Raw genomic sequence first — 24402 nt, 5'->3', positions numbered from 1 at the left:
CGCTTCTAATTGTGTTGGAAAGTAGACATCCAGTGCTTTCCAGAAATATATAATAGTACATACTTTGGCCAAGTTTAGATGACATAAACTGGCGTTCAACGCCAGCTCTCTACCCAAATCTGGCGTCCAGCGCCAGAAAAGGAGCCAAAACCAGAGTTGAACGCCCAAACTGGCACAAAAGCTGGCGTTCAACTCCAAGAAGGACCTCTACACGTGCAACACTCAAAGCTCAGCCTAAGCACACACCAAGTGGTCCCCGAAAGTGGATTTATGCATCAATTACTTACTTCTGTAAACCCTAGTAGCTAGTTTATTATAAATAGGACATTTTACTATTATATTAGACATCCTGAGTTTTATCTTCGGATCATAGAGTCTTGGTTACTCCGGTTCCCCTCTGGGGCCGAGACCAATGAACTCCATTATCACTTATGTATTTTCAACGGTAGAGTTTCTTCACTCCATAGATTAAGGTGTGGAGCTCTGCTGTTCCTCAAAGATTAATGCAAAGTACTACTGTTTTCTATTCAATTCATCTTATTTCGCTTCTAAGATATTCATTCGCTCTTCAACCTGAATGTGATGAACGTGACAATTATCATCATTCCCTATGAACGCGTGCCTGACAACCACTTCCGTTCTACCTTCGACTGAATGAGTATCTCTCAGATCTCTTAATCAGAATCTTCGTGGTACAAGCTAGAATGATGGCGGCATTCAAGAGAATCCGGAAGGTCTAAACCTTGTTTGTGGTATTCCGAGTAGGATTCAATGATTGAATGACTGTGACGAGCTCCAAACTTGCGATTGCCGGGCGTAGTGACAGACGCAAAAGGATAGTAAATCCTATTCCAGCATGATCGAGAACCGACAGATGAATAGCCGTGCCGTGACAGGGTGCGTTGACCATTTTCACTGAGAGGATAAGATGAAGCCATTGACAAGGGTGATGCCTCCAGACGATTAGCCGTGCCGTGACAGGGCATTTGGATCATTTTCCCGAGAGAAGACCGAAAGTAGCCATTGACAATGGTGATGTATCACATAAAGCCAGCCATGGAAAGGAGTAAGACTGATTGGATGAAGATAGCAGGAAAGCAGAGGTTCAGAGGAACGAAAGCATCTCTATTCGCTTATCTGAAATTTTCACCAGTGATTTACATAAGTATTTCTATCCCTGTTTTATTAATTGTTTACGAAAACACCATTATCAATTTATATCTGCCTGACTGAGATTTACATGGTGACCATAGCTTGCTTCATACCAACAATCTCCGTGGGATTCGACCCTTACTCACGTAAGGTATTACTTGGACGACCCAGTGCACTTGCTGGTCAGTTGTGCGAAGTTGTGAACCATGGTATTGGCATCATGTTTTTGGCGCCATTACCAGGGAAAGAAAGAGCGATGAATTTTACATAATTAAAGTGTAATCACAATTTCTGCGCACCAAGGAAGTTGAAGGTTAAAAAGGTTGGGCGTGCTACTTGAGCATCAAGGCGTGGCACGCCAAGTTTCACCCTTACTTGGGCGTGCCACTTGAGCATCTGGGCGTGGCACGCCAAGGTACAAAGAAGGCCAAAGCAAAGGCTGGGCATGCCACTTGGTGTCGAAGGCGTGGCACGCCAGCTCAAGATCCTTACCTAGGCGTGCCACTTGAATACTAGGCGTAGCATGTCAGCTACTAAAACCAAGGCAAATGATGGGCGTGGCATGCCAACACCTGGGAGTGGCATGCTGGTTATACTTTCCGGAGAGGGAGAAACAAAGCTAACCATATGGGCATGCCACTTGGTATCGAAGGCGTGGCACGCCAGCTTTAAAAATCAACTGGGCGTGCCACTTGAGACCCAGGCGTGGCACGCCACCATCACCAATCACCCAAGAGAAGACCTGGGCGTGCCACTTGAGTTCTGTGCATGGCACGCCAAGCAGAGGAGCCAAGCACATGAAGGGCGTGGCACGCCAAACCCTGGGCATGCCACGTTAGTTCAACTTTCCAGAGAGATAGATCAAGCACATAGCATGGGCGTGGCACGCCAAACCCTGGGCATGCCACGCCAGTTCAAATTTCCAAAAGCTAGCAAAGAGAGGGAAAAGGTCTGGGCGTGCCACTTGGGATCGAAGGCGTGGTACGCCAGGCTAACCAAGGCTTTAAAAAGGCCTGGGCGTGCCACTTGGGCTTGAAGGCGTGGCACTCCAAGCTAACCAAGGCTTTAAAAAGGCCTGGGCATGCCACTTGGGATCGAAGGTGTGGCACACCAGGGTGGTCAGTGAAGGGAGGCATGCCACTTGAGGATTGGGTGTGGCACGCCAAGGCAAAATCAGGGCAAAGCATGGCACGCTACTGAAACACCAATCACACGCCAGCTGGAAGCTCACGTTTTATGAGTTTCTTTTCCCTCCAAAATTTAATTTTACTTTCACTTTTGTATTTTTCTTTATTTTCTATTGCTAGGAGTAGTATATATACCCCTTGGAAGTACTGAAGAGCGGGTTAAGCAGTTGAGCTATTAGTTGAAGGATCGTTAGATTCACTTTTTCCATCTTTTTACTTTTTCTTGAGCTATGAGTAGCTAAATCCCCTCTCATTGAGAGAGGGAGCTCTGTTGTACTTGATGGATTAATGATAGTGAATTTCTTCTTCTCTTCATCTTCTCTTTGATTTACTAGAAGGAATTTTGTTGTTCATGCTAGTGTTCAATCACCTTGGAAAAGGGGTTGAATGAAAAATGGGTTTCATGGGAACCATGGAAAAGGAAACATGAAATCATGCTAGAAATCCCTTCTCACACTTGAGTAGGATATGGGTTTTGGTGATTGGATATGGTGACATAAAATCCTCCCTCTACTTGGACCTATGATGATGTGTGGTATAATCAGGGACCAAAGAATTGGCTATTAATAAAGATCTGAGAGATTAAGTCACCAAGGGATTGGGGGTCAATCAATTATGATTGCCAAGAGGTCAATGAGTTGCATGATTGTAGAAGATATGAGCTGGATTTAATCCAAAGAGACAACATCTCCTAATCTCAATGAATCCCCTCATTCTTATCTTTCCCTTTCTTTATAGTTTTCTTTACATTCTGCAATTCCCTATTCCCATTTACTATTAAGTCATTTAAGTTTCTGCTCTTTACTTTCCTGCCATTTCTAATTCTGCCATTTACTGCTTTCATTTACTTTTGAGTCATTTACAATTCTGCACTGTTACAATTCTGCAATCACAATCTATTCTGCTTAGCTTGACTAATTCACCAATTTATTAAAGTTACTCAAATCTACCAATCTCTGTGGATACGATCCCACTCCACTGTGGGTTATTACTAGACGATAATTCTGGTGTGCTTGCCAAAAGAACGGATTCACAAATTTTATAATGGGGTGTGAATTCGGCTCATCAAGTTTTATGGCACCGTTGCCGGGGATTGGTTTGAAGTTGACAATGATTAAATTGATTGAGGAGCTAGATTAAGCAATTTTGTTACCTTGTTATTTTCTTTTTAGTTTTTTTTTTTTACTCTTCTGTCTACTCTGTTTTCTTTAGATTTACTTTGATTATTTTAGCTATTCACTGCCTATATTTCTATTCTTCTAACTATTTGATTAATTGCATCAACTAAGCTAATCACTAATCTTACTATAGTGATTTTTTCACTTGTACTCCACTTGCTTTTCTGTTGAATGTATGACAGGTAGAAGCGGAGAAACTTCATCTTCCTTTAATAGTGAAATTGAGAGGACGTTCCTTAGATTAAGGAGGAAAGCAAGAGGCAAAGGCATTGTTGGAGAAGAACTAGTGGAGGAAGATCTGCGAACCACCATGGATGACGAAGTACAGGACAATGTTGGAGGAGATGCTGAAAATCATGTTGGGCAAGAGAGGAGAGTCTTAGGCTCCTACATCAACCAAAATCCAAGAAACTGTGGCAGCAGCATCCTGAAACCAACAATCCATGCCAATAACTTTGAGTTGAAACCTCAACTCATCACACTTGTTCAAAATAATTGTTCATATGGAAGAGGAGCCTAGGAGGACCCAAATCAACATCTCAGCATATTCTTGAGGATTTGTGACACTGTAAAGTCCAATGGTGTACACCCTGACACCTAGAAACTACTTTTGTTCCCTTTCTTACTCAGAGATAAGGCTGCAAAGTGGTTAGAAGCATTTCCCAAGGAGAGTTTAACTACATGGGATGATATTGTAAACAAATTTCTAGCAAGATTTTACCCTCCTCAAAAAGTCAACAGGCTAAGAGCTGAGGTGCAAACTTTCAGACAACAAGATGGTGAAACACTCTATGAAGCCTGGGAAAGGTTCAAGAATTTGACAAGGAAATGTTCGCCTGACATGTTCAATGAGTGGGTGCAACTACACATCTTCTATGAAGGACTGTCATATGAGTCAAAGCAAGCAGTAGATCATTCTTCTGGAGGCTCACTCAACAAGAAGAAAACCATTGAAGAAGCCATAGATGTCATAGAGACTATAGCCGAAAATGAGTACTTCTATGCTTCAGAAAGAACTCAAAAGAGAGGAGTGATGGAACTCAACTCAATGGACGCCCTGCTGGCCCAAAACAAATTGATCACTACACAACTAGCAGCCTTGACTAAGAAGATGGAGAGTAATCAAGTCTCAGCCATTCAAGCCCAAGCCCCCCAACAAGAAGGAGATGCACCAGAAGTTGACTGTGAACAAGCTAATTATGTGAACAATTCTAAACCCCCATATGACCCAAACTCCAAGACATACAATGCAGGTTGGAAGAACCACCTAAATTTTGGGTAGGGGAATTAACAAAACCACAATCCAGATCATACAAAGCCATACCAAGCCAATCAATACCAAAATCACAACCCCAACCATCAACCAAACAATAACAGACCCTACCACAATGCACAAAACACATCATATCATTCCACTCAACCAATGCACAACAACCACCATCAAGACACATCAACCTCAACCATGCAACCAAAAGCAACTTTGAGAAAGTAGAAGCTGCAATAGCACAACTGTCGTCACAGCTGACAAGAGCTATTTCTACTCCTTTAGAGAGACAAACAAAAGCTGACAAGAGCATAGATGCCAACCAAGAAGAGTACAGGTCAAATCTGAAGAATCAAGGTGCAGCCATTTCAAAATTGGAAGCACAAGTAGAGATTCTGTCCAAGAAAATTCCTATGTCCACACATACATTTCCCAATGATACCATGGCTAACCCAAGAGGGGAATGCAAAGCCATCACACTTAGAAGCGAAAAGGTGGTGGAAGAAGCAAACCCAAGCCAGAGCAACCAACAAAAAGAAGCTATAGAAAAGCCTGAAAATAAGAATGAAGAGGAGACCCCTACCCCATCATCACCAAAGCCAATCTTGAAGCCTTATGTGCCAAAAGAACCATATCCACAAAGGCTGAGGAAAGATGGGAAGGATGGCTAGTTTTCTAGATTTTTAGAGATCTTCAAGAAGCTCCAACTTAACATACCATTTGCTGAGGCATTGGAGCAAATGCCACTCTATGCCAAATTTCTCAAGGAGCTCATGACAAGAAAGAGGAACTGGGGAGCAAAAGAGACCATAGTGTTAACTAAGGAGTGTAGTGCCATAATAAAAAGGAAGCTACCCCAGAAAAGGAAGGACCCAGGGAGTTTCCAAATCCCCTGCATCATAGAGGATATCAACATTGAGAAGGCCTTGTGTGACTTAGAAGCTAGCATCAATCTCATGTGCCTAACCATGATGAAGAGGATGAAGATTGAGGAAGCCAAGCCAACAAGAATGGCACTCCAATTAGCTGACAGAACCTTCAAGTTCCCACATGGGGTAGTGGAAGACTTGCTGGTGAAAGTGGGATAATTCATTTTCCCAGCTGACTTTGTTGTGTTGGATATGGAAGAAGAGGCTAACACATCAACCATTCTACGAAGGCCATTCCTAGCTACTACTAGAGCCATCATAGATGTACAAAAAGGGGAATTAGTCTTGAGATTACATGAAGAGAAGATGGTCTTCAATATCTTCAAGGCAATGAGTTACCCCAAGGAATCCATAGGAGAACGCATGATGGTGGATACCATAGAACAGATAGTTCAAGGAGTTTTGGAAGAAGAACAATGTGAATGAGCTATTGAGCAAGAGTAGCAAGCATCAAGTGGAGAACAACCACAAGGAACCATGGAGAATTCAATGATGTTGAACCCCAAAGACAGTAAAGAAGTAGAGGCACCAAAACTCGAGTTGAAGACCTTACCACCAAGCTTAAAATATACATATCTGGGTGACAACAACACCTACCCAGTGATCATCAATTCAAGTTTGAGTGAAGAGTAGGAGGAAAAACTTATCCAAGTGCTGAAACAGCACAAGGACACCATAGGCTGGACACTTGCAGACTTAAAAGGAATCAGCCCTTCAATGTGCATGCACAAGATACTACTTGAAGAAGGTGATAAACCCTCAAGGCAACAGCAAAGAAGGCTGAATCCAACCATGAATGAAGTGGTCCAAAAAGAAGTATTAAAGTTGTGGCAAGCAGGGGTGATCTACCCCATCTCAGACAACCCCTTAGGTAAGCCCGGTGCAAGTAGTCCCAAAGAAAGGAGGGGTCACTGTTGTACCGAACGAGAAGAATGAGCTGATATCCACAAGAAACGTGACTGGGTGGTGTATGTGCATTGATTATAGGAAGCTTAATGAGACCACTAGGAAGGATCACTTCCCCTTACCTTTCATGGATCAGATACTTGAGAGATTGGCTAGACATGAGTATTACTGCTTCTTGGATGGTTATTCGGGCTATAACCAAATTGTTGTAGACCCCAAAGACTAGGAAAAAACTTCATTTACTTGTCCATATGGTGTTTTTGCTTATAGGAGAATGCCCTTTGGATTGTGCAATGCACCTGCAACATTCCAAAGGTGCATGCTCTCCATATTTTCATACATGATTGAAAGATTCATTGAGGTGTTTATGGATAACTTTTCTATATTTGATAACTCATATTCTGATTGCTTACACCACTTAGCCTTGGTGCTAAAGAGATACCAAGAGACCAACCTCATTTTAAACTGGAGAAATGCCATTTCATGGTTACAGAGGGGGGTCATTGGTCATAAGATCTCCAAAAGGGGCATAGAGGTGGACAAGGCTAAGGTAGAGGTGATTGAAAAGTTACTCTCACCTTGCAATGTCAAAGTAATTAGAAGTTTTCTAGAACATGCTGACTTCTACAGGAGATTCATTAGAGACTTTTCCAAGGTTGCCAAACATTTGAGCAACCTACTAGTCTCTAATGTACCTTTTGTTTTTTATGATGAATGCATGATAGCTTTTAAGAAACTTAAAAACAAACTCTCCTCTGCGCCTATCATAGCACCACCATGCTGGGATTTACCTTTTGAACTGATGTGTGATGCAATAGATTTTGCCGTGGGTGCTGTCTTAGGACAGAGGAAGTATAAATTGGTACATGTCATTTATTATGCTAGCAAGGTTCTTAATGATAATCAAAGGAACTATACCACTACAGAGAAGGAATTACTTGCCATTATCTTTGCTTTTGATAAATTTAGATCATATCATATTGGTTCTAAAGTAATTGTATTCACTGATCATGTAGCACTCAAATACTTGCTCACCAAACAAGACTCCAAGCCCAGACTAATAAGATGGATTCTACTGCTCTAAGAATTTGATATTGAAATTAAAGATAGGAGTGGAGCAGAGAACAAAGTGGCTGACCACCTCTCAAGAATACCACAAGAAGAAGATGGGGTGCACCAAGTTGCAGTGAATAAAAGCTTCCCTGATGAGCAGTTGATAATGATACAAGAGGCCCCTTGGTTTGCTGACATAGCCAACTTCAAGGCTATTGGGGAACTACCAACCAACATCAACAAGCATATGAGGAAAAAGCAAGCCAAAGATGCTAAACACTACATCTGGGATGAGCCCTATTTGTTCAAAAAGTGTGCTGATGGAATCTTGATATATGTGCCAAATTTGGGGTGACGCGATCGCATGGGGCATGCGATCGCGTGAGTGGGCTGTTTATGGGGTACGACGCGGCCGCGTGGGGCACGCGGTCACGTGAGGGGGATTGCGCGTCCAGCACCAGTCCAGCACTACTCTAGCACAACTTTCAGCTGTGCACCCATTTTACGTCGAAAATCAGGGCACGCGGCCGCGTGGGGCACGCGGTCGCGTGGGAGGTCATTATTTCCAGGTGACGCGGACGCGTGGGGCATGCATCCGCGTGGATAGAATTGTGCCATTGGCACGCCTCCAGCCATGCTCCAGCGTGACTCTCTGTTCGTTTTTGCTTTTCTCTCCTCTCCTTTCCACGCGGACGCGTCGCTGATGCGGTCGCATCGCGTGGCACCTTCTCTCTCTCTCTCTTTTTTCTTATATATATATGCAGATGCTGATGCATGAAAGTACTGATAAAGAGAAGAGTTATTAAATAGGAAAAACTAAAAATAAAGAAAAGAACGATCATACCATGGTGGGTTGTCTCCCACCTAGCACTTTACTTTAACGTCCGTAAGTTGGACGCTCCACTAGCTCAATCTTCTGCTATGTGGGGGTCTTCCAAGAGGAAGATCTCAAGCTCTTTATTTTTCTGTATCTTGTCGCCATGGTATAGCTTCAAAAGGTGTCTATTAACTTTGATAAGTTCAGAGTGTGAAGGATGGCTTAGGTGATAAACTCCGTACGGTTCGGCCTTCTCTACTCTGTATGGACCTTCCCATCTGGATCTCAACTTGCCTGGCATGAGCCTCAGACAAGATTTGTAAAGGAGGACTAAATCCCCAGGTTGGAACTCTTTCCTCTTGATGTGCTGATCGTGTGCAGCCTTCATCTTTTCCTTGTATAGTCTTGAGTTCTCATAAGCTTCTAGGCGAAGGCTTTCCAGTTCTTGCAGTTGCAACTTCCTTTCAGCTCCGGCATTCTCCATCCCCATGTTGCACTCCTTGACTGCCCAAAAGGCTTTGTGCTCTACCTCAACAGGGAGATGACAAGCTTTTCCATAAACTAAGCGGAACGGACTCATCCCAATGGGTGTTTTGTATGCTTTTCTGTATGCCCAGAGTGCATCTTGTAGCCTGGTGCTCCAGTCTCTTCTATGAGGTTTGACTATCTTCTGCAAGATACGCTTTATCTCTCTGTTCGACACCTCGGCTTGCCCATTGGTCTGAGGATGGTATGCTGTTGCAACCTTATGAATTATCTCATGCTTCTTCATTAGTCCTGTTAGTCTCCTGTTACAAAAATGGGTGCCTTGATTGCTCACAATTGCTCGTGGGGATCCAAAGCGACAGATAATATGGTTTCTCAAAAAGGAAACAACAGTGTTAGCATCATCAGTACGGGTAGGAATTGCTTCCACCCATTTTGAAACGTAATCTACAGCTAACAATATATAAAAATAACCATTTGAATTTGGAAATGGACCTATGAAGTCAATGCCCCAAACATCAAAAATCTCATAGAAAAGCATAATTTGTTGAGGTATTTCATCCCTTCTTGATATATTACCAAATTTTTGACATGGGAGACAAGATTTACAAAACTCAGCAGTGTCTCTAAAAAGAGTAGGCCACCAGAATCCACAGTCCAAGATTTTTCTAGCAGTTCTTTGAGGGCCAAAATGTCCTCCACTCTCAGATGAGTGACAGGCCTCTAAGATGGACTGGAATTCTGATTGAGGCACACACCATCTAATTACCTGATCAGCGCCACATCTCTATAAATATGGGTCATCCCATATATAATATTTAGACTCGCTTTTCAGCTTGTCTTTTTTATGCTTAGAAAAGTTAGGAGGAAATGTGCGGCTAACTAGATAATTAGCTACAGGTGCATACCACGGAGATACCTCAAATACTGCTTGCAGGTTATCAAATGGAAAATTATCATCTATAGGAGGAGAATCATCCTTAATGTGCTCAAGGCGACTCAAGTGGTCTGCCACTAAATTCTGGTTACCACTCCTATCCTTTATTTCTAAATCAAATTCTTGTAATAGCAGTATCCAACGTATAAGCCTTGGTTTGGACTCCTTTTTAGCTAATAGATACCTTAAAGCTGCATGATCTGAATACACTACTACTCTAGTACCAAGTAAATAAGCTCGGAATTTATCCAGAGCAAAGACAATAGCAAGAAGCTCTTTCTCAGTAGTAGTATAATTGGACTGGGCAGTGTCTAAAGTCTTAGACGCATAAGCAATAACAAAAGGATCCTTACCTTCGCGTTGAGCCAGCGCTGCTCCTACTGCATGGTTGGAAGCGTCGCACATGATTTCAAACGGCTGGCTCCAATCTGGTCCTCTTACAATTGGGGCTCGAGTCAGGGCGATTTTTAGCTTATCAAACGCCTGTTTGAAATCTTCCCTGAACTCGAACTCAATATCCTTCTGTAGTAATCTGGATAAGGGAAGTGCTACCTTACTAAAGTCCTTAATAAATCTCCTGTAAAAACCTGCATGGCCAAGGAATGAACGGACTTCCCTTACAGAAGAGGGGTAAGGTAAACTAGAAATAACATTGACCTTTGCTGGGTCTACAGAAATGCCAGTATTAGATACCACATGTCCTAATACAATCCCTTGTTTTACCATAAAGTGACATTTTTCAAAATTTAATACAAGGTTTGTACTGACACATCTATCCAATACTCTAGATAATCCATCTAAGCAAAGGCTAAAAGAATCACCATAAATGCTAAAATCATCCATAAAAACTTCCATACAGTCCTCAATAAGATCAGAGAAAAGACTCATCATACACCTTTGAAAAGTAGCTAGTGCATTGCACAAGCCGAAGGGCATTCGTTTGTAAGCATAGGTCCCAAAAGGACATGTAAAAGTGGTCTTTTCCTGATCCTCAGGAGCTATATGAATCTGGAAATAACCTGTGTAACCATCTAAAAAGCAATAATGTGATTTACCTGACAGGCGATCTAGCATTTGATCAATAAATGGAAGTGGGTAGTGATCCTTACGGGTTGCTTGGTTGAGACGCCTGTAATCAATGCAAACTCTCCAAGCATTTTGAACTCTAGTTGCTATGAGCTCTCCATGCTCATTCTTCACTGTAGTGACTCCAGACTTCTGGGCACCACTTGTACTGGGCTAACCCATTCGCTGTCTGAAATGGGATAGATGATACCTGCTTCCAATAGTCTGGTCACTTCCTTTTTGACAACTTCCAAGATAGTGAGATTTAATCTTCTTTGGGGTTGACGGACAGGTCTTGCTCCCTCTTCTAAAAATATTATGTGTTCACATACTTGAGGGTTGATGCCTACTATGTCTGCCAAACTCCACCCAATTGCCTTCTTGTGCTTCCTCAGTACATCAAGTAACTGCTCTTCTTGTTGAGAAGTAAGTTCCCTTGCAATGATGACCGGAAACTTCTGCTCATCTTCAAGATAAGCATATTTGAGATGTGGAGGGAGAGGTTTCAACTCTAAATTCTGATCATGGGCAGGCTCTGGATTTTCTGGAGCTTGTGAAAATGGCGAAGTGCCCTCATTGTCAGTTAAGAGGATCCCCACACTTGGACCTTGTACAATGTGCTTCTCTTCTAACTCTCCCTTGTGAACTTCAGCTACAGTTTCATCTATGACATTACACTGGAAGATAGAATGATCTTCTGGAGGGTTGTTTATGACTCCATTTAGATTAAAAATTACTATGCGGCCATCTATTTCAAAAGAGTATGTTCTTGAAAAAGCATCCAATTTGAATTTTGATGTCTTCAGGAATGGTCTTCCGAGTAGGATTGATGATGGCTTATCTGAATCATTATGGGGCATCTCCAAGATATAAAAATCAGTGGGAAATGTAAGCCCCTTAATGTTCACTAAAACATCTTCAGCAACTCCAGCCACTGTAATAATGCTTTTATCTGCTAACACAAAACGAGCTGCCGACCTTTTTAAGGGAGAGAGCCTCAAAATATCATATATAGACAAAGGCATTATACTGACACATGCTCCTAAATCACACATGCAATCATAAATTACTACTCCACCAATAGTACAACTAACTATACAAGTACCTGGGTCACTACACTTCTCAGGTAATCCTCCCATTAAAGCAGATATGGAACTACCTAAAGGAATAGTTTCTAATTCATTAATTTTGTCTTTATGTATACATAAATCTTTTAGAAACTTTGCATATTTAGGTACTTGTTGAATAACATCAAAAACAGGAACGGTTACCTCAACCTTTTTGAATATTTCTACCATTTTGGGATCAGGTTCTAGCTGCTTCCTGGGCTTCCTTGCAAGTTGTGGAAATGGAATAGGAGTGTTGTTTTCTGCAGTGTCTACGCCTCTTGGTGCTTCCTCCTATGGTTGGACTTCTTCTTTTTCAGCTATGTCCTGTATTTCCTCTTCCTCTTCGACATCTTCTATTTCTACTACCTCTTCAGTTGAGGCATGTTCTGGTGAGCTTGGCTCCTCCCGATTCCTCTCCTGCAGTGTGGTTCCGGACCTCAGGGTGATGGCATTAATGCCTCCCTTTGGATTGGGTAATGGTTGAGAGGGGATTCCAGTGGAGCTTGAAGGTTGGTTACTGGAACTTTGCATTGATTCAATCTGTGAAATGAGAGCTTGTAAAGTGGCGGTCAGACCATTCAGACTGGCAATAATGTTATTTTCCATGGTCTGTTGACTTCGCTCAAAAAATTTTAGTAACTCTTCATTAGGAGATGAAGAAGGGTGAGTAAATTGAAAGGTCTGCTGTTGGGTATTCTGTGGTCCTTGGGACTGCCTCAGGTGAGGTGCTCTGTAAGGTTGGTTCTGCTGTCTGTTGTTGTTATTATTCCACCTCTGATTTCCTTGATTATCTCTGCCTTCTCTACTATTGTTGTCCCTCCAATTCTGGTTGGAATTGTCTTGCCATCCATGGTTATTATTTCCACCTTGATTGTACCCTTGGTTGGGGCAGTCATAGAAGTTATGAGTGGATGCCACCATGTTGTCTTCCTGTTGGAGTTGCGGGCATTCATCAGTATAATGGCTATAATCAGTACAAATTCCGTAAACTCTCTGTGGGACTAACTGTTGGTTTTGCTGTGGTGAAGGAGGTTGAGTTTGCTAAACTTGTTGTTGATTCAATTGCATCTGCTTCAGCAAGTTGGTCATTTCACAGATACTCTGAGTTAGAGCAACAGTCTCTCTGCTAGAGGATACTTCTGCAATGGCTTTTGAACGGCCTTGCTTCTGTCTGTGGTTTCTAGTAGATTCAGCTAAGTCGCTGATCAATTGCCATGCCTCATTAGTGGTCTTGTACTTCTTCATAGACCCATTGCTAGCACTTTCCAATGTGGTCTTATCTTGGGGCCTCATACCCTGTGTGATATAGCTGAGTAACACTATCTTGTCAATCATGTGGTAGGGGCATGCTTCCAGAAGATTATTGAAGCGCTCCCAGTATTCAAAGAGAGTCTCGTTGTCATCTTGAACAATAGTGGAAATGTCTTTCCTCCATTTATCAGTAACTTCAGATGGAAAGAATTTCTCCAAAAACTCTTTTATAAGCGTATCCCAGTTGGATACATTTGCTAGGGGTTGAGTGTAGTACCACTCTCTTGATTTTCCCTCAAGAGAAAACGGGAAAGCTTTCAGCAGAATTGAAGTTTCATCTGTACCATCATGCCTGACAGTAGAACAGGCTGCCTGGAAATCTATCAGGTGCTTGATGGGCTCTTGAGTAGGTAAGCCATGAAACTTGGGCATCAAATTGAGCAGTGCGGTCTTTATTTCAAAATCTGTGGCCACTGCTGTGTGACACGCTTGAAACGGTTGCATTGTAAAATTAGGGGCTCCTTCCTCCTGGATGGTAACTCTCATAGGTTCTGCCATGTCTTCTGCACGTGAATCAACTGAATCAGTAGAACGGGAGCTAGTTTCTTCCTCAAGTTCACTTTCAGATCCGCCTTCAGAACAGACTAACCGACGCCGAGCTCGCCTTATTCGTGAAATAGTCCTTTCAATTTCAGGATCGAATATTAGCAAGCGCGGATCAGGAAGTGAACGCGTCATTTGACGAAAGAAACATGCAGCTCATAGTAGCAAAATAAAATAAAATGCAAATAAATAAATTCTAATTAATAACTTTAGCACTCTATTGCAACTCCCCGGCAACGGCGCCAAAAATTGATGCGGGCAGAAATTGGCGAATTAAAAATTGTTGAAATATATACGTTGCTAGTATAGTTCTTAACTCGGTAGAAATCCGCCTATCAATTTAGAAAGGTGTCACAAAAAATTGAATTTAAAATACTGGGAGTATGAATCCCAGGTCGTGTCCCAACGAGTTACAGAAAAGTGTGTTAATTTATTAATCAGTGGTTTTCTAAAAGGTTTGAATTGGGCAAACAGGAAATTAAATTGATGAATTTGAATAATGTAAATAAAAGCCTTGACTGGGAATTGATTAGTTGGAATCCCTATTATTGTTGGAATGCTCTCAGAATTAATTGACAATTAAAGGTTATCCTGTTTAGTTATCCTTTACTAGGTAAAGGAAAGTCAAACAAGTTGGAATGCTACATCCGTTCACAAGTTGCAATCCACTTGATTAAAAGAGATTGGTGTTAGTGATTAGGAGGCAATCCAACCATAAACCCAATTACAATTTTTCTTTTAAGCCTTCCAACTCAAAGGTTCCTTTCAATCAATTTCCCATCAAGTTAGGGAACTACTCACTCATTGTAAAGGTAAAATTCATAGCATATAAAAAGAAATTAAGGAAAGACATTGTAAATAAAATTAAAATAGTCAATTAAAAATAAAAGTGATCCTTGTATTAAATATCCCTAAGAGTATTCCAAAGGTAAAATTAAACAAAGCAAAGAACATGGAAGAGTAAGACCAAGTAAAGAAAACGAACTAGAATGACAAAGTCTTGACAAGGTGATAACTCTTCTCAATATCCCAAACTATGAATGTAAAATAATAATCCTAAAAACTATGAATGTGTATAGAGAAAACCTAGAGGAGGAGTAAAACTAGATCTAAAACTAAAACTGTGTAGAATGAATGTTCCCTTCGGTTTCTGCATGTTTTCTGGCTCTAGTCTGCTGTTCCGGGCCAAAAACTGGGTCAAGATAGGGCCCGAAATCATCCCCAGCACTACAAGAAAAATACCCATTCAGCCACACTTTTTTTAAGTTACATTTGAAAAGCGTAGCCTATTCTATGAATAGGCTACGCTTTTCTCCGTGTTGCCTTTTTATAAGAGAAAAGGATACACAATTGCAGCATCATTTAAAAAGTGTAGTCTTAGGTATTATAGAAATCACTTATAAAGCGTAGCCGTATGTTAATATCTATAGATTCATTTTTCGTATCTAAGGAAACGCTTTTAGAGAGTAACCTATTTGTTAAGTTTTGGGTACTCTTCAAAAATGATGCCTAATGTATGCATGGCCAAATCCTAACAACACTTGCTAAATTTTTTATTCCACTTTTAATCCCCTCCAAAAGCACACACGAATCCTTTCTCCCGCAACAACTAAACCTCACAAGTCACACCTTCAATTCGAAAAGTGAGACCCTCACCTTCGCTAACCTTTCGCGCACAACAACCCTCACCTTCGCCATTCTCACCTTTCAACACTCATCACCTTCCCCTTCTCACCGTCGCCGTTGACTGTAAAGGGAAAATTTTTTTCACCTTTTCACCAAATCAGAAACGGTGTCATATCCCCCTTCGGCTCTCTTCTCTGTTCTCTCTCGTCACTCTCTTCTCTGTTCTCTCGTCGCTCTCACCTCTCGTCTCCGGTCTCTAGCTCACTTCTCTCTCGGTCTCGCGCGCGCACTCACTATCTCAGACTCAAGCTCGTCGTTGCGGTTTGTGTCGTCACCATGTCGCACTCAGTCGCCGCCTTCCCTGCGCTCACTTCGCCGGTGGCAGAAGAAGACGGAACCAGCATCTTGTCCCTCGGGTGGCGGTCGTCTTCATCTTCTTATTTCGGCCATTAATTCAGTTGGTCAGCTTTCTTCACCGTCGATCCCAGGTGAGTTTCCTTCGGCCCTGTTCTTTCAATGAAGAAGGTGTGTGTGGCTGTGCTGATGATGATGAACAACAATGGCTAGTGGTATGTATCAATTTTCAGTTGGTTCTGTGAAATTTGAGAGGTTTAGGGTTTCGATTTAGGGGTTTTTATTTGGGCCACTAGGAATTGTGGGGTTTTAGCTTCAGAACGGTGGTATGTATCAATTTTCAGTTGGTTCTATGAAATTTGAGAGGTTTGGGGTTCTGATTTAGGGTTTTTATTTGTGAAATTGTTTGTGTGTGTGTGTGTGAGTGAGTGATTTATCATACAGCAGCAGGCTGAAGAATATGCAGCTTTGATCATGGAAGAACTAGACCCTGAAGAGACGGGATTTATCATGGTATTTACATCATCCTATTTCAGATCGTTTTGGTATAAAACTTATCAAAATTAAGTAAAATTAGTCACTATTATAGTTTCACATACAGATAAGTACTTATATTTCAAATCATAACTCATAAGTATGAAGTTGATTTATATTTAAGATGATGAGAGGGACTGATTTCACTTGTATTTAGGAAATTAGATCAAATCCATAAAAAAAATTTGACATAGACCAAAATCATAAATAGCTAACTCTAGAAGTGACTAGAAATTTATTTGAAAAGAAATTCAAATTTGGGGGTTTTAGGGTTATAGGTTCTTTTTTGGGTTCTGATTCGCCAAAAATAGATTAAGCCAGGGGATTCATGTTTGGTCCATCAATTGCATTGGTGATATTGGCGCAAAATTGATATATGTCTCAATTCATTTTTAATTTACAATTTAGGTTGATAATTCTCATTTTACTGTTTGAAGCAATGCCGTTTTCCCCTTTTGCACTTGAAATTAAGCTGATTGGCATGATTTTGTGAATTTTGCATTCAGCTTTAATGAGAATAATAAAAAACCAACAAGTTGAGAAGAGAAAAAGTAAGTGATCAATCAAACAGATACTGTGGTATTGTATCTTATTTATTTAATTTAATGAGCAGGCATAATTAAGTAGTTCGATCTTAATTATTATTCTTATTCATCACTTTGATTCATTATGAGCAGAGGCTTGAGGTGATGGAGTTCTCGGGGCTGAAATCAAGTTCATGTGTTACCCATGCCATTAATGCTAGAGATTCTTCCTTCTTTGATGTTGTGGCTTCTCAACTCACTCCCAAGGTTCATTTCTTAATCAACCATTTGAGCTTTTTATTTAAGCAATTTTTTTTTCTTTCCATTTTTTTTTTAAATATTGTGAGTTGAAAGTAGACGACGGGATAAAGGCCTGTGAGGGGAGAGACAGTGGCCAAGTTGAAGGTAGCTATCAATGGCTTTGGACGCATCGGTAGAAACTTCTTGCGCTGCTGGCACGGTCGCAAGGACTCACCCCTTGATGTGGTTGTTGTGAATGACAGCGGTGGTGTCAAGAATGTAAGTATTCGCATTATTTCAGATGAAATGAATGACAGTAATTAGCACGTACGTAAGTAACATATGGTGATTTAATTTGCATAAGCAGGCCTCACACTTGCTTAAATATGATTCTATGCTGGGAACTTTCAAAGCAGATGTGAAAATAGTGGATGACCAAACCATTTTCGTGGATGGTAAGCCCATTAAGGTTGTCTCAAACAGGGATCCTCTTAAACTTCCTTGGGCTGAGCTTGGAGTTGACATTGTTATTGAGGTAAGTCTTGACCTTTTGGATTCTGTGCTTCCTTTGATTTGATTTGATTTGATTTGATTCGATTTGATTGGATGATATTCAGGGAACTGGAGTGTTTGTGGATGGGCCTGGTGCTGGAAAACACATCCAAGCCGGTGCCAAGAAAGTCATCAACTGCTCCTGCTAAGGGTGCTGATATTCCAACCTACGTCCTCGGAGTCAACGAACAAGACTAAGGCCATGAAGTTGCCAACATTATAAGGTCCTTGAAACATTAACACTCTTCTTTACTAAGTAAAAATAAATGATTAATTATCATTAGTATATAAGTGGTTGATTTTGAATTCTTTCTTTTTTTTTCTTCAATTTAGTAATGCTTCTTGCACCACAAACTGTCTTGCTCCGTTTGTGAAGATCTTGGATGAAGAATTTGGTAAGCCGAAACGTCGGACACATGATGATGTTACTTAATGTTTGAGAGCTTAGAGAGTTACTTTGATTTGCTCTATATTTTCCAGGCATTGTGAAAGGAACAATGACAACTACACACTCCTACACAGGAGACCAGGTACAAAATCAGCTACAATTTTGTTCTTGTTTATCTCTTTAACTAGTCTAGTGTTTACTCTTTGGTGCTGTTTTACCAATTTGTTCAACTGTATTGTGCTTGTGCAGAGGCTTTTGGATGCTTCACACAGGGATTTAAGAAGAGCAAGAGCTGCAGCATTGAACATTGTTCCTACAAGCACCGGAGCAGCCAAGGCTGTGTCCTTAGTGCTGCCAAAACTGAAGGGAAAGCTCAATGGAATTGCGCTGCGAGTGCCTACCCCTAATGTCTCAGTAGTTGACCTTGTTATCAATGTTGAGAAGAAGGGTGTTACGGCTGAAGAAGTCAATGCAGCTTTCAGAAAGGCAGCTGAGGGGCCGTTGAAGGGTGTATTGGACGTGTGTGATGTTCCTCTTGTGTCCGTGGACTTCCGCTGCACCGATGTTTCTTCTACTATTGACTCTTCACTCACTATGGTCATGGGAGATGATATGGTTAAGGTTGTTGCTTGGTATGACAATGAATGGGGTTACAGGTTAGGCCACTCTCCACATATAGCAGCTACTTTTGTTTTGGCTTTCTCACTTAATGAATCCTTGAGATAGAACATGCACATGTAGTAGTACATTGAATTAGCATGTTCTATAGAAATTATCATATATAATTAAAATCGGCAACTATAGAAATTTAGTACATTGAATTATCAGTGATATATATTTTAGAACAGAGGGTGAATATTGTTACAAAGGATCAGATTATTGATAGTTAAAATACGGGGTGATTGCAGCCAAAGGGTTGTGGATTTGGCACATTTGGTGGCAAACAAGTGGCCCGGAGTAGCTGCTGCAAAGGGAGGTGGAGACCCATTGGAAGAGTTTTATGAGACAAACCCAGCTGATGAAGAATGCAAAGTCTTTGAATAGAATAGCAGCTTTGGTTATTATCGCTGCCACCAGACCATATATTTTGAATTTGTGTTAATTTAATTTATGAGGGAGAACAAGAACAAAGTGTTCAGACGACAATAGGTGAGGATCATGTCTGGGGCATGTCTTCTAAAATTTAAATGTGTATGCTATTTGTTCTTGCCAGGCAGACTTTTCAGAATTCATTTGGTTCTATGATTTTGTTTTCTTCATGTGTTGCGAGAATGGTCAAAAGAATATTTGTAAGTAGCCTGGTCATTTCCTTCAACATAATCTTGTATTGATTGCGTATGGTGGTGAATCAGTATGCAAAATCCTTACATGCTTCTCTTTTTGAATTATGATAATCTGCAGCTGTAAGCAGGGCAGTAACTGCTTGGAAATTAGTTCTTGCTGGGAATGAACAAGGGAATGAACACTGATACAATTGTTAAGGCCAAGAGTTTTCTTGATGGTGATGAAGATCAGTATGAAAAAGATGTGTTTGAGAAGAATTTGAAGGTGCTTCAGAATATTTTTTAGTCATTATGCCGAGATTAGAAGATTAATGATTTTTTGTTTGTTAAGTTCTTTTCGGATATAGAGTGCAAACTTTGCATTTTAATTGATATGTGATACAAGTTTCATGTGACTTAAATTATCTCTTTTTAAGATTATGTCTTTGAATTGTGTAAGGATGATTTTTATTATTTAAAAAAATTATTTAGTATAATTATGTGTTTAATTTTATTTTATAATATTTAACTCATTTAATTAAAAATGTAAAATTATATATGTAATAATATTATTAAATATTATGTTGTATAAAAATTATTAGAATATTATATACATATAGAAAATTAAAAAAAAAAACAATGAGGGATCTAAGGCTACACTTATATAGAGTAGCTATGGTTATACAGAAAATTAAAAAAAAAAGGACCTAGGGCTACACTTATATAGAGTAGCTATAATATACAATGCGGCTACGTTTTACAAGTGATGCAGTAGCGTTGAAAAGCGTAGCCTATTCTGGTAAAAATGGAAGCTGAAAAGCGTAGCCTTTGGTCCTGGACAGCATCACTTGAAAAGCGTAGCCTATTCTCAAACGCCAAAAGCGTAGTCCTTGGTGCAGAAAAGCGTAGCCTTTGAGAATAGGCAACGGCCGAATAGGAATCACCCCAAAAAGCGTAGCCGTAGCCCAAAAAGCGTAGCCGTAGCCTAAGGCATCATTTTTTTTCACTTTTGGCTACACTTTTCAAGTGTACCTGAATGGGTGTTTTTCTTGTAGTGCAGCGAATCTGCAAATTATGCAGATCGCGCACGTCACGCGATCGCGTCGCTCATGCGGACGCGTCATTCGCATTTCTGATTTGCCACGCGAACGCGTCGTCCATGCGGCCGCGTCACTCGTGCTATTCCATGCCGCGCGGTCGCGTCATCCATGTGGCCGCATCGATTCTCGCTGGTCATCTCCTCAATTTCTTGTGTTCCTTCCATTTTTGCAGGCTTCCCCTCCAATCTCCAACTCATTCATGCCCTATAAAGCTTGAAACACTTAACACACAGATCACGGCATCGAATGGAATAAGGGAGAAATAAAATACATAATTAAAAGTCTCTAGGAAGCAAGTTTTCAACCATAAAACATCTTTAGGAAGGAAATATAAATGCATGCTTATTTAATGAATAAGTGGGTAAAGATCATGATAAAACCACATAATTAAACACAATATAAACCATGAAATAGTGGTTTATCAATGGTCACTATAAGTGATAAGGGGACTGAGGAAGAGCTGAACAAACTCTTAGAACACTCTGGAGATACTTCAGCAGATAAACAAGAAGAGAGTAACCAAGAAACCAAAACTACACAGAAGGAGATTCTGAACCTCTATGCACCTTTTCCCCAAAGACTCAAGGGTGGTGTAGAAAAGAGAATATACTCAAAGTTCCTCGACATGTTTGCATCTCTCCATGTAAATATACCATTCATCAAGGCTCTCCAACAAATGCCCTCATACATTAAGTGTATGAAGGAGCTGCTGACCAGGAAAAGCTCACTCAAAGGAGGGTAAACAATAGTGATGAATAAGGAGTGCAGTGCTCTTATTCAACCAGAGTTGCCTACAAAAAGGAAAGATCCAGGGAGTTTTCACATCCCCTGTGCCATAGGAGAAATAGTGATTGATAAGGGACTCTGTGATCTAGGAGCAAGCATTAAATTAATGCCTCTATCCCTCATAAAGAAGCTACAGATCAATGAGCTAATACCCACAGATGTAGTCATCAGGCTGGCTGACAAAACTAAAAAACAAGCAGTAGGAGTGGTTGAAAATGTGTTGGTAAAGGTTGGGAACTACTTCCTTCCCACAGACTTTGTCATATTGGAAATGGAAGAGAGTTACCTCCATCCAATTATATTGGGAAGATCATTCCTAGCTACAGCCAGACCACTTATAGATGTGGAGCGAGGAAAGCTAATATTGAGGATACATGATGAACAACTTACCTTCAAAGTCTTCAAACCCTCACAAGAAGCAGATCAAGAAAACAAGGAATCAAAGGAGGATCGCAATAAGGCACTGATGGAAGAGACAAGCACTGAAGCACAAACAATAACCCTGGGAATCCCTTTGGTTGACAAGCACTACAATCAGAAGACTTTTCTCCGGGGAATAAAGTAATATCTGCCCATTTCTCAGTTATTCCACCTCATCTACCCACCATTCCATCTCAGCTACCTAAAGTCTATACCATCGGCAGAATTCTATCCTTGGAACATGTGGAGATTCTTAATGAAACCAACGGAGATAGATTCACTGCGAGAGGGGAAGACTTGAAGCATTACCAACCACCCTGAAAAAGGAAAAAACGTCAAGCTAATGACGCTAAAGAAGCGCTTCATGGGAGGCAACCCATGTTTTATATGCTTTATATCCTTTCAGTTTTCCTTAGGTTATTTAAAGTAGTTAATAAAGCAAGGTTCCTGAATTCCAAATCAACTTTGACAAACACTTAAATGAATCCTTGTATGCAACATATAGTGAACAACAAGTTTGGTGTTCAAGGCACACTAAGAGAACATAAATGCAATTCATATTATGTTACTCTGAGAGCCTTAAACAAAAATCTTTTTTACACCACATGGCCACAAACTAAGTTTGGTGTCACCAATGTTGCATACATGGACAATTAAATAGTCAGTTGGTTTGCATTCATGAATAACACTTAGTTAAAAACAAAATTTTAAAATGTAGTTATTCCACTTTCTAATTTTGCCGCCAACTTTCAAATTCATTAATTTTATTCCCTTGTCTTGTATAGGAAATGAAGGAAGGATTGAAGAGAAAGGATGGGACAAATGAAGAGGGGAATTCGGCCACTTCACAAAAAGGAACTATACACATGTCTTTAGGGAATGCATTGGGAAATGTTGCCATGCAACATTGGAAGAATAATACCCTTGGAGACTGAACCAACCCTATCATAAAAGTGATGATCCTTGTGCCCATCCCATGCTAAACCACATCCGTTAATTATTAGCCTACACCATCAATCCACACCTGTCATTTACTCACTACTTTTCTATATAAGTGGTTCTTATTTCGTACCCCTTCACATTCCAATTCTCGATTCTTCATACTTCTTACCCTCGGAACACACCTTCAACACCTTCACAAATTCAAATTCAAAAGTCACTCATGGCCTCGTCTAGCTCTAAAAGAATAAAAGGGAAGGAGCCTATGGAGCAACACCCTTTTGATGAGAAGAAGTTTATAACCTTTCATCATGCATTACAATTTGGGTGGATGGCTGATAAGGAGATCATATATGAGCTAGGCTTTCAATTCAAGAAAACTGAGTGCCCAGAAATTACAGAGAAGGTGGAAAAGAGAAGATGGGAGCTCCTCACTGATCCGGTCACAAAAGTAAACGCAACTCTTCTAAGAGAGTTTTATGCAAATGCAGTCAGGTATGATAAGGCAGATGAGTCCTATATAAGCTTTGTAAGAAGGGTGACCATGGATTTTAGTCCCATGAGCATCATGAGGGCATTGAAGCTACAAACCATACCATTTGCAGAAGAGAGTTATCAGTCCAAAATAGATAGTAGTCCCAATTATGACCAGATTGTGCAAGATATCTGCATACGAGGAGCTGATTGGGTAGAAGATCCCCATGGGAAGCCCAAATTCATTAAGAGAAGAGATTTCACTCCTGAAGCAAAGGGGTGGTTCGAAATTGTAAGGAGATCCATCCTCTCTGCCGGAAACAATTCAGAGGTAAACCTTAAGAGAGCAACAATGGTGCAATGTATACTCAAAGGAGGAGAGATCAAGGTTCAAGAACTCATAGCTAAAGGCATTCGAAAATTCGCTGAAAAAGTAATTCTGGAGGAAAGTTAGGCTACCCCAGTACCATTTTCCGCTTATGCGACAGGGCTGGGGTGGTGTTCGAAGATGAGAACCCCGAATGGATAAAAGCTGGCATCCCAATTACTGTTCGACGGATGCATGCTGTTGCATCTCCCCTACCTCCACGAAGGCTAAGAAAGAGGACAGCCCATGAAGTTGTAGACAGACAAGACCCAGAGGAGCAAGCCCCAGCCACTTTGGACATGCACCAATTAAAGGAAGCCATTAATGGCCTATCTAGACAATACATGGATTATCAAGGGGCACAGAAAGAGCTTCAACTACAAATGATGGACCGTCAAGAAGAATCATTCTCTAGATGGATGAATCAACAGGGGAAGTGGCAAAAGCAATTTATGGGGCAGCAACTGGAACAAGGAAGACAATGGGATGAATCTTTTCAATAGTTGAATCAAAAGCAAGATCAACAACAAGAAGCCATCTAAAAGCTAATCAACATCCAAGCACATCAAGGTGCACACATACATGAGATGCATCAAAAACCAATAGAACAGGCAAATATCTTTGACGAATACAGGGCTTTTTCATAATGAGTTTATATGAGTGAGACTGGATATCATATAAACACTCAAGCCAGGCTCGGATACTTAGTTGGACAACTGCCTATATTGCATCCTGGAATCACAAGGTATGAAGAAGTAAGGGATGAATTAGCACGAGAAGAAAGAGAAAGAGCAGAACAGAGTCATGAATCAGTAAGAAAGGCATTAGAGGATTGGAAAAGAGCCCGAATGACACGAACACAAGGACATGCAAGTGGACACAAAGAGGACAAACAAGAG

General features: G+C 40.8%; 2 protein-coding genes across 2 annotated transcripts; both read left to right on the top strand.

Annotated features, from left to right (window-relative positions):
* Positions 1-16122: 16122 nt before the first annotated feature.
* On the top strand, positions 16123-17916 carry LOC148577613 (glyceraldehyde-3-phosphate dehydrogenase B, chloroplastic-like). The gene is made up of 6 exons (XM_088502899.1): positions 16123-16179; positions 16362-16430; positions 17129-17242; positions 17381-17494; positions 17583-17750; positions 17833-17916. The coding sequence occupies exons 1-6, from the start codon at positions 16123-16125 to the stop codon at positions 17914-17916; spliced, it is 606 nt and encodes a 201-aa protein (XP_088359025.1).
* Positions 17917-18247: 331 nt separating this feature from the next.
* Positions 18248-19214, top strand: LOC148577612 (glyceraldehyde-3-phosphate dehydrogenase B, chloroplastic-like). The gene is made up of 3 exons (XM_088501571.1): positions 18248-18297; positions 18405-18811; positions 19064-19214. Exons 1-3 carry the CDS (start codon positions 18265-18267, stop codon positions 19197-19199), a joined length of 576 nt encoding a protein of 191 aa, XP_088357697.1. The 5' UTR covers positions 18248-18264; the 3' UTR covers positions 19200-19214.
* Positions 19215-24402: the final 5188 nt, after the last annotated feature.

The sequence above is a fragment of the Arachis ipaensis genome, chromosome B1 (genome assembly GCF_059453495.1).
Source record: "Arachis ipaensis isolate K30076 ecotype BB chromosome B1, ASM5945349v1, whole genome shotgun sequence".
In the NCBI taxonomy this organism is placed as follows: domain Eukaryota; kingdom Viridiplantae; phylum Streptophyta; class Magnoliopsida; order Fabales; family Fabaceae; genus Arachis; species Arachis ipaensis.
The sequence above is the reverse complement of the archived record's forward strand: the minus strand, read 5'-3'. Positions and strand labels throughout refer to the sequence as shown.